General features: G+C 38.6%; 1 protein-coding gene across 6 annotated transcripts in view; it reads left to right on the top strand.

Moving 5' to 3' along the window:
• PPP1R21 (protein phosphatase 1 regulatory subunit 21) overlaps nt 1-11,395 on the top strand; it is an 87,833-nt gene that overhangs the window by 43,764 nt on the left and 32,674 nt on the right. For all 6 annotated transcript variants that reach the window (XM_017548521.2, XM_017548520.2, XM_017548519.2 and 3 more), the window contains exons 14-15: nt 3,851-3,978; nt 8,233-8,385. In XM_017548521.2, the coding sequence (XP_017404010.1) occupies nt 3,851-3,978; nt 8,233-8,385 (281 nt within the window). The remainder of the gene's footprint in view (nt 1-3,850; nt 3,979-8,232; nt 8,386-11,395) is intronic.

Below are 11,395 nucleotides of genomic sequence, written 5' to 3'. Positions count from 1 at the left end.
AGACAGAGTTTCGCTCTTGTTACCCAGGCTGGAGTGCAATGGCACAATCTCGGCTCACCGCAACCTCCGCCTCCTGGGTTCAGGCAATTCTCTTGTCTCAGCCTCCTGAGTAGCTGGGATTACAGGCACGCACCACCATGCCCAGCTAATCTTTTGTATTTTTAGTAGAGACGGGGTTTCACCATGTGACCAGGATGGTCTCGATCTCTTGACCTCGTGATCCACTCGCCTCGGCCTCCCAAAGTGCTGGGATTACAGGTTTGAGCCACCGCGCCCGGCTCCAATGTCATTTTCTATGAGAGTTAAAAAAAAAATCCTAAAATTCACAGGAAACCGAAAAAGGTTTCTGTTTTGCAGCCACCCAAGACCATGCTTCTGTCTGTGAGTTCCTCCTAATAAAGCATCCTATGCCAACAAACTGGATTCATCTGCCTCCTCCTTTGATTTCTCGGCTCTCTCAGCATTTAGGGGTTGCATTGCAAGTACAGCCTTTTCAAGGAACATATTCTAAGTTGGCCTGAATAGCCCAAGCAAACAGCACAAAGAATAAAGCTAGAGGCATCACATTCGGACTTGTACTGCTTTATAAATTCGTTTAGCAAAGTAGTGCACATAGTATTTTACCCTTCTCCACCCTCTTCCTTGTAAAATACAATGAGAAACAGAACAAAGTACACATCGTTCCAACCCAAAGTGCTGGGATTACAGGCGTGAGCCACCACACCTGGCCAACAGTGTCTTTATTTTAAATGCTAATCTACCATGTAACTTCTGACTAATCCTGAATCTGGGAATACCTCCAAAATGTCAATTTAATTTATTACTTTTTCTTATTTTTTATTTTTTTTAATTTCTTTTTTATAGAGATGGGATCTTTCTATGTTTCCTAGTCTGGTCTCAAACTCCTGGGCTCAAGTGATCGTTCTGCCTTGGTTTCCCAAAGTGCTGGGATTACAGGCATGAACTACCATGCCCAGCCTAATGTATTACTCTTTATATAGTAATACCTGTTCACTGTAAGATTCCTTCAAAACAACCTTTGATGCTATAACAAAAATCGTAGGTTATGACTTCTGTAGCCACCCACACATTCCTTCCAGAACACGCATACGTTTTCCCTAAGATAGAAGCCCTGCATTTCGGGGGTTGCCATGCAGAGATATGTTTTGCAGCCACCCAAGACCGTGCTTCTGTCTGCAAGTTCCTCCTAGTAAAGCATCCTATGCCAACAAACTGGATTCTTCTGCCTCCTTTGATTACTCGACTCCTTCAGCATTTAGGGGTTATGCTACGAATACAGCCTTTTCAAGGAACATATTCTAAGTGAGAATTGTCTGATCTTTGGTCTCAGAGGTCTAAAGTTGGGTAGACTCATAGGAAACATAAAAGGAAAAATAAATCTGTGGTCTAAGTCACATGATCCTTTTGTACATTTTGGAGTTAAAATTTAATGTCAAGAAACACTCTAAATAATTTAAATGTTTGTACTAAAAGAATAAACATTTATTTATTTATTTATTTTGAGACTGAGTCTTGCTCTGTTGCCCAGGCTGGACTGCAGTGGCATGATCTTGGCTCACTGCAACCTCCCACTCCTGGGTTCGAGCAATTTTCGTGCCTCGGGCACTTGAGAAGCTGGGATTACAGGCACATGGCCACCACACCCAGGTAATTTTTGTATTTTTAGTATAGACATTACATTTTTGCCATGTTGGCCAGGCTGGTCTTGTACTCCTGGCCTCCAGTGGTCCACCCACCTCGGTCTCCCAAAGTGCTGGATTACAGGCATAAGCCACTGCTTCCAGCCAAGAGTAAACATTTTGATTTCAAGAATGACTATAATCAAGCTACAATAGCATTGTTCTTAGTATTGTAGTTTTTTCATGAGTACCTTAATTACTTACCATCAACCAAGATTGCCAACAAACCAAATTGTATTATAACATTGTATACTTCCAGTAAAATATTGAGTAAAACTGTCTCTAAACCGTAGAAAGAAAATGTCTGTTAGGGATGAGGAAGTTCAGTATACAGAAAGCATTCAGTACTTATAGACTGTTGGTGGAAATGTACATTAGTTCAACTGCTATGGAAAGCAGTTTGGAGATTTTTCTGATTTTTCGAGTTCTAAACATAGAACTACCATTCGACCCAGCAATCCCACTACTAGGTATTAACAATCCCACTACTATGTTTACCATTTGGGTGATGGGCTCAATAGAAGCCCAAACCCCAGCATTAAACAACATGCCCATGTAACAAACCTGCGCATGTACTCCCTAACTCTAAAATAAAATATAAAAAACAAACATAAAAAGCATTCAGCATCCTAATTGAATTTTTATACACTTGGATATCTTATGACTATATTGAAGATAATCATTTCTTTTCAAAAATATATTGAATGTAATAGTAATGTGCCACCAGGCGCAGTGGCTCACACCTGTAATCTCAACACTTTGGGAAGCTGAGGTGGGCAGATCATGAGGTCAGGAGTTCGAGAACAACCTGACCAACATGGTGAAACCCCTTCTCTAATAAAAATACAAAAAAATTAGCTGGATGTGGTGGCACACACCTGTAGAGGCAGGAGAATTGCTTGAACCTGGGAGGTGGAGATTGCAGTGAGCCGAGATTGCTCCACTGCACTCCAGCCTGGGCAACAGAGCAAGTGTCCGTCTCAAAAAAAAAAAAAAAATATAGTAATGTGCCAATTGGTTGATTCCTTTTCTGTGAAAACTGTACCACAGTAATGTAATATGTTAACAATAGGAAAAACTGGGTAAATGGTATAATGAAATGCCATAACTTCTATAAGTCTAAAACTATCCTAAATTAAAGGTGTATTTATACAAGTATATATAAATATAGGAATATGTTAATAATTTTAAAATTCCGTAGCCTAGTTTTAAAATGTTAGTGAAAATAATTCATTCATGAACCATATTAATTTTGAGTTAAAATATCATGGTCATGTCAGGTTAAATCTCAAATACTATTTCTTTCCAAATAGTCTTATTTCCTACATTAATTATCTGTAGTCTAAAATCAACTAAATTTCTCGATTCTGAATAAATGATGTTCTGTATGTACAGAATTGCTATAAAAATTAATTTTCATGTTTTGTAATATATATATAATTACAAGTGTGTACGTCAATATATGCAAATTGTATATATTAATATGTACAATTATAGATAATATAATTACTATATATGTGTATATATATCCCTCTTCTATGCTTTCCTAACCACAGGCCTGTATTGTAATATTCTTGGACTGGAGACGGTAGCACAGGAAGCCAGACATTGGAGTATCCAGTCCTTATTTGGCTGTGCAGATATTTCTCATTGCTAATTAGGGTGTGCACTAGAAAACTAGCTACGGTCCAGTAAGGATTTTTCTTATCCACAGATAGACACTGTGGTTGTGTTGTCTATTCTGTTCCAGCCTCATGGGTTGTTCATATAAGTACAAGATAATTTCTCCTTAGTGCCTGTTGCACAATCAAAACAGTGGTTTTAAACTGGTAAATACTGGTCAGGATCATTTACTCAATGTTAGAGTTAATACTCAGATGTGGAAATCAAACCTGTGAGCTGGTGACTGTAGTAGAGGCAGCCAAGATGTTTTCAGCGATTCTTACTTCTCTTTGTTCTTTCCATGTAGATTTGTGACCTAATTGATATTCAGTGCAATCCTGACATTTGAGACGGTTCTTTGTCAAATTTACTTTATAAATTTAGAAGAGTAGATATGAGAAGTGAATGGGCTGGCTATCTGTATGTGACTTATATATAGATAATAATTATATAGATAATAATCAGTTTTTATTTAATTGCTTTTGTAGATATTTCCAAACATTATAGTCAGAAAGCTACAATAGAGCATGAACTTCCAACAGCAACACAGAAGCTGGTAACAACTAATGACTGTATCCTGTCATCAGTAGTGGCATTAACAAATGGAGCAGGAAAGGTAATTCTTTTCTGGCTGACATTGATGTTAAAATTCTTAAATATGTGCTTTTTTTTTCTGAATGAGATAGGAAAATAGAACTGTAAAAGGATTTTGGAATATAAGGCTTTTTTGTAAAATAAAATTGTCTCCTTTTCCACTGCTTTCTACCCAGTATTTACTCTGACTTACTGTTATTATTTTAAGAGAGGGGTCTCTTGCTATGTTGCCAGGCTTGACTCAAACTCCTGGACTTAAGGGAGCCTCCTGGGTGGCAGGGACTATAGGCACATGTACTGCATGTTGCTTCCCTACCTAATGTTTAAAACCATGTGACAGTGACTGTTTAGCATTTGTCTTGAGTGCATAGATCACTCCCTGTTTATGTTTTAATGCAGTATTGGATGATTAGAAGATTCTAGGTAGTCTCAATATAGATCCTTATGTATATGAAACGTCATATAGAACACTGGGAACATACAAAAAAAGAAAACAAACCCATCATAATATACATTCCATTAATATTTTGTTTTTTTTCTCTCCTAGTGTTTTTGTATGTTTGTTTTTTATCATTCTTGTGATAATGCTACCTCTGTGGTTTTTTATCTTAACAAGTACTTTAAAGTGACTTCAACAAGTGTCTTTTCATTGAACCTTTAATAGTAGGTCATGGATTATTTAATACTTAATTTTCACTGTAAACTGACCAAAGAGCAGTTTCTTTAAGAATCCTTTGATAAGCCAGATGCGGTGGCTCATACCTGTAATCCCAGCACTTTGAGAGGCTGAGGCAGGAGTATTGCTTGAGCCCAGGATTTCAAGAAGAGCCTGGGCAATGTGTCAACACCTCATCTCTACAAAATTAAAAAATTAGCCAAGCATGGTGATCTGCATCTGTGGTCCCAGCTACTTTGGAGGCTGAGGTAGGAGGATTGCTTGAGCCCAGGAGGTTAAGGCTGCAGTGAGCCGTGTTTGAGTCACTGCACTCTAGCCTGGATGACAGAGCAAGAAAACCCTATCTCAAAAAAAAAAAAAAAAATCTTTTCATTATGGATATTCCTATTTCAGCAGAAGTTATATTCTCAGATTGTGTGTTCATGTGGCTGTCATCAACACCTTTAATGATCAAGATTTCTCTGAGAACTTCCTATATGTATAAAACCAAAAGGACTGTATTCAGAACTATCTTAGCCCATTTATTTCAGCAGACTCAGCATTTCCAAAGGAAATGCTTATCTCTGTATCTGTATTTATATACTATACTGCTTCTGACAGACTGACCATAATAGGAACAAATTTTCTTCAAGTGATTTAGAATAGTCAGAAATAATCACAGATCATGTTAGACATTCCAGTGTCATCTTTTCCACAGTTAGACTAGTCTTGTGACCACTTGCTATAGCTTGGGGTCATGATTAAAACGTGTTATCTTTAGATTCTGCCAGCTTACAGATCTATGTGGACCGGATTCTTGAGCCAGAGGACCATCCCCATTGCCTGCTCTTTCACCTCCTTCATCCATGGCATGCCGGATGCTTTCTGAGAATAATCCTAACTTGATTCAGTTGAGAAAAATTCTGAAAAGAGAGAATATTGGTATTATATGAGTCTCTGTATTTGCCAACTTTAATGAGAACTCCAAAATATGGTATATTTCATAGTTTATTTTAGCTTTACTTTGCCTGAAACCATAGAATGTCATCTCAAGGAAAGGTATCTGATCTTCACTCTGAAATGTTAATAAATGGTTTTCAACTAAAATATTTGAACTAACATTAGTTGGTGTGAGCTTAATATTAAATACTTAGCTGATATGATTTGATTAACCTAATTTTATAGTTTGTAATTTCCTTAAGAACCCAGTAGGAAAGTATAGTATATTCATATTAAAGAAAGTTTGGAAAATGTAGAACTATTAGAAAGAGGAAAGAAAATAAACCTTACAATATACTACCATGATCCAAATGCAAACAGTGCCTGTATCCATGTCATTCACAAGGACTATATAGCCCAAGATTTTTGGAATCCTCACTTTATTGAATAACACCTAACATAGAATTTCATTTGATATACTAAAATATCAGTGAAAAATATAACCTTTTAGACCATTAGTGATTAATTTTTGAGCAATTTTTTGCCAAAGTAGAATACTCTGTTTTACAAATAGCTTTTTAAAATTTATCAAAATACAATATTCTTTGATGTATACAAGACTGTAACTTTTCTGGCTAAAACATTTGGCTGAGGCGAGAGTATTGCCTGAGCCCAGGAATTCAAGACCAGCCTGGGCAACATGACAAGACCTCATCTCTACAAAATTTAAAAATCAGCCAGTCATGCTGGTGTCGCAGCTACTTGAGAGGCTAAGGTAAGAGGATTGCTTGAGCCCAGGAGGTTGAGGCTGCAGTGAGGCCTCCTACCTGAGCCCCCCAAGTAGCTGGGTCCACAGATGCACACCACCATGCCTGGCTAATTTTTCAGTTTTGAAGAGATGAGGTCTTTCCTTATTGCCCAGGCTGGTCTTAAAGTCCTGGGCTCAAGCAGTACTCCCACCTCAGTCTCTCAAAGTTGGGATTACAGGTGTGAGCCACCGCACCTGGCTTATTGAAGGATTTTGTGTGTGTGTGTGAGGGAGTCTCACTCTGTCACCCAGGCTGGAGTGCAATGGTGTGGTCTTGGCTCACTGCAACCTCCGACTCCAGGTTCAAGGGATTCTTCTGCCTCAGCCTCCTGTGTAGCTGGGATTACAGGTGCGTGCCACCACACCTGGTTAATTTTTGTGTTTTTAGTAGAAATGGGGTTTCACTATGTTGGCCAGGCTGGTCTCGAATTACTGACCTTGTGTTCTGCCCACCTCAGCCTCTCAAAGGGCTGGGATTATAAGCATGAGCCACTGTGCCCAGCAAGGAATTGTTAAAGAAACTGCACTTTGGGCTGGATCACCTGAGGTCAGGAGTTCAAGATCAGCCTGGCCAACATAGTGAAACCCTGTCTCTACTAAAAATACAAAAATTAGCCAGGTGTGGTGGTGGGCGCCTGTAATCCCAGCTACTTGGGAGGCTGAGGCAGGAGAATCGTTGAGCTCAGGAGGTGGAGGTGGTAGTGAGCCGAGATTTCGCCACTGCACTCTACCATGGGCAACAGAGGGACCCCGACTCAAAAAAAAAAAAAAAAGAAAAAAACCGCCCTTTGCCCTTTGGTAAGTTTGTGGTGAAAATTAAGTATTTAATTGTCCAGGTGATTATGACCTACTATTAAAGGTTCAATGAAAAGACACGTGTTGAAGTCACTTTAAAGTACTTATTAATATGTAAAATCACAGAGATAACGTTATCACAAGTATTACCAAACACTGTAGATTCAAAATCATGGCTGAGCAAAGTTATAGTCATAGATCTTTGTGGCTGCTTACATAGAGTTAACAAATGTTAAATCTGTAAGTGACAGTCTACTGAATTTTCAGTCTTTTTTTTTCTGTATTTGTAATTTATAAATTGAGATTTATAGAATTAAATTTAAATGGAGGTTGCATATTCAAGATTCTATGTTATATCTTCTATTAGAGTATGAAATATTCAAAGTTAAAATACAAATGGAATCTAGAAATCCAAACATGGATATTTTGAGAGCACTGGTAGAAATTAATGAGGTAAAGAGCTCATGAAAGTCACCTACAGAATAAATCAGAATCGGTCTTGGTTTTCAGGAAGAATAGAAATTGTCTAGAACAGGCCGGACGCGGTGGCTCACGCCTATAACCTGAGCACTTTGGGAGGCCGAGGCGGGTGGATTGCGAGGTCAAGAGATCGAGACCATCCTGGTCAACATGGTGAAACCCTGTCTCTACTAAAAATACAAAAATTAGCTGGGCATGGTGGTGCACGCCTGTAGTCCCAGCTACTCGGGAGACTAAGGCAGGAGAATTGCTTGAACCCAGGAGGCGGAGGTTGCGGTGAGCCAAGATCTCGCCATTGCACTCCAGCCTGGGTAACAAGAGCAAAACTCCGTCTCAAAACAAGAAAAAAAAAAAAGAAATTGTCTAGAAAAGGACATGTCAGAAATCTGTTCTGACTGTTTATAGTGGTGTCCTCTTTTTATTATAAATCATTGCCTAGGTATTCTCAAATAAATAAATGTGACTTTGGGGCAGGTGTTGAAATTTCATTTCCATTTCCATTCTCAGCATCTTTAAACTTTACTGCAAAAACTGTTAGATATATATTTTAGATATGTTGTTGGAAAACAAAATCTATTTTCTTGTCACACTTTGTTTAGATTGCATCCTTCTTCAGCAACAATTTGGACTACTTCATTGCTTCACTGAGCTATGGACCTAAGGCAGCGAGTGGATTCATTAGTCCTCTTTCAGCTGAATGCATGCTACAGTATAAGAAAAAAGCTGCTACCTATATGAAGTCTTTGAGAAAGGTTTGTTAGCTGTTGTTAATATTTAAATCAGAGGAAACATCAGGAATTATTCTAGAGAATGGCAAGATTTTTTTCTGCAGTTTATATTGTTGACATTTTTTACCATATTGGGGTGTAGGTTGTTGGTGGGTGTTGGGGGAGGCCTGTGGGGAAGAGGAAGTAATAGGACCCAGACTTTACCTGATAAGCAGCATTGCCTGTATCCATAGGCCATGTTGGACTCATGTCCCAAGTGCTTGATAGAGTGCCTGGGCTGAGGTAGTCAGGCAAACAGTAAATATTGAACTTTAGAAACTCTTAAACTTGTAGAAACAGAAAAAAAAAGAAGTATGCGTATGGTTTTTTTTCTGAATAAAAATATGTAGTTGTTGCGAAAAACATCAGAAGATACTGCAGTACATTAAGAAAATTGTGGGCTGAGCACAGTGGCTCACGCCTGTAATCCCAGCACTTTGGGAGGCTGAGGCGGGCGGATCACCTGAGGTCAGGAGTTTAAGACCAGTCTGGCCAACGTGGTGAAACCCTGTCTCTACTAAAAATACAAAAAATTAGCTGGGCATGGTGGCGGGCATTTGTAATCCCAGCTACTCAGGAGGCTGAGGCAGGAGAATCGCTTGAGCCCGGGAGATAGAGGTTGCAGTGAGCTGAGATCACACCATTGCACTCCAGTCTGGGCAACAAGAGTGAAACTCCGTCTCAAAAAAAAAAAAAAGAAAGAAAAAACTGTGGTCACCTGTAATCCCATCCCACCAACCAAATGTAGCTATATTTGACTTTGTTAGAAAACAATACATTTATATCCAAAAAATGTTGTGTATGTTTGCGTGCACATGCACACACATACTATAAAAAGCAGAATGTTGGTCTGGTACGGTGGCTTACACCTGTAATCCCAGCACTTTGGGAAACCGAGGCGGGTGTATCACGAGGTCAGGAGATTGAGACTATCCTGGCTAACACGGTGAAACCCTGTCTCTACTAAAAGTACAAAAAATTAGCCAGGCGTGGTGGCATGCACTCAGCTACTTGGGAGGCTGAGACAGGAGAATTGCTGGAACCCAGGAGGCAGTGGTTGCAGTGAGCCAAGATCGTGCCACTGCACTCCAGCCTGGGTGACAGAGCGAGACTCCATCTCAAAACAAAACAAAAGGCCGGGCGCGGTGGCTCAAGCCTGTAATCCCAGCACTTTGGGAGGCCGAGGCGGGTGGATCACGAGGTCAAGAGATCGAGACCATCCTGGTCAACATGGTGAAACCCCATCTCTACTAAAAATACAAAAAATTAGCTGGGCATGGTGGTGCGTGCCTGTAATCCCAGCTACTTAGGAGGCTGAGGCAGGAGAATTGCCTGAACCCGGGAGGCGGAGGTTGCGGTGAGCCGAGATCGCGCCATTGCACTCCAGCCTGGGTAACAAGAGGGAACTTCCACCAAAAAAAAAAAAAAAAAAAAACAAGCAGAATGTATTTGGGTGTATGTACTGGCACATGTACGCACATACTATAAAAAGCAGAATGTATTTAGGTGTATTTACTGTTTTAGAATTTTTTTTCTCAATGCATTGTAGATATGTTTATATATCTCTCTCAAATATTGTATCTATACACGACTCAAGGGACATCATTAAAAAAGAATGAAATAGGAATAATAAGATATGAGATATAATATAAATTACTATTATCTTTTTTTATTTTTTAGCTACTCCTTGCAGAGCAAGGCTAACTTATACACAGTGTGCCCAGAGCTGCCAACTTAGTATTTTATTCTGTAAATGTATAATTTAATGTATTCATTGCTGGTAGATATTTAAGTTGTTGCCTGTTTTTCACTGTTGCAGTGCAGTGCTACAGTGGGTATTCCTGTACATGCAATTTGTGCATTTTACTTTTTTCTCTTCGTTCCTTCAAACATTTTAACTATGCAGTGTACAGACATGTTCTTATATTAAATTAGATCATTACAGGTGTAAATTATAATTCCTAATTCCAGATCCTCTCTAGAGGTAGCCGTAATTATCAGTTTGATGTGTAACCTTCCAGGCTCTTTGAGCATTTATAAGCATGCAATCTTTAAATAACACAGAAAATTTTTCTTGCTTCCTTCCTTCACTTTTCTTTTGTTCTTTTCTCCTTTTTTCTTTCCTTGTCTTTTTTTCTTACTAAATGCATGTTTCATTGTGCAATTTGCTTTTTTTGTTTAAAATATGTTTTAGAGACTGTCTATATCATTACATGTGGTACTCACTATATTCCTTTTAGATATGGCATAGAATTCTATAATGTGGATGTTCCATAGTTTGTTTAGGTTTCCCTTAACTGGTAGGCATTTAGGTTAATTCCACTTTTTTACTTTCACAGTAATACTGCAATGGATAGCCTTGTAAATGTTTTCTTGGGCACATAGGTGGAATATGAAAAGTAGAATAGACCATGTGGCTTGTACATTTGAAGTTTTTTATTTTTTTAATTTATTTTTATTTTTTTAATAAAGACAGGGTTTCACCATGTTGGTCAGGCTGGTCTTGAACTCCCGACCTCAGGTGATCCGCCCGCCTTGGCCTCCAAAGTGCTTGGATTACAGGTGTGAGCTACCATGCCCAGCCACATTTGAAGTTTTAATAGTCATTGCCAAATTGTCCTTCAAAATGGGCATTCTGAAGATGCTTCCAGCAGTATAAAAGCTACCTATCTCCCTATGTGAATTGCTGGTTCAAAGTCTGTGAATGTTTCCAATTTTGGCATGTTTTTCCAGACTATACTTCAGGAAGGTTACCTATTCATAGTTTACCAGTAGTAGAAATATGAATTTAACCCATAAATTTAATATTTGTCAATCTCAGAGAAGACAGGTTTCTTGCTGTTGTTTTGGCTTATATATCTTTGCTTGTTAATGAGATAGGACGTCCTTTAATAGTTATCATTTGTGTTTATTGTGTAAATTATCTGTTCAGCTTTTTTACCTATTTTTTTCTTTTTTCTTTTTTTTTTTTTTTTAAGTCTTGCTCTATTGCCCA

Source organism: Cebus imitator, unplaced genomic scaffold (genome assembly GCF_001604975.1).
Source record: "Cebus imitator isolate Cc_AM_T3 unplaced genomic scaffold, Cebus_imitator-1.0 Scaffold209, whole genome shotgun sequence".
Classification (NCBI taxonomy): domain Eukaryota; kingdom Metazoa; phylum Chordata; class Mammalia; order Primates; family Cebidae; genus Cebus; species Cebus imitator.
This window is presented reverse-complemented; position numbering and strand designations above follow the sequence as displayed.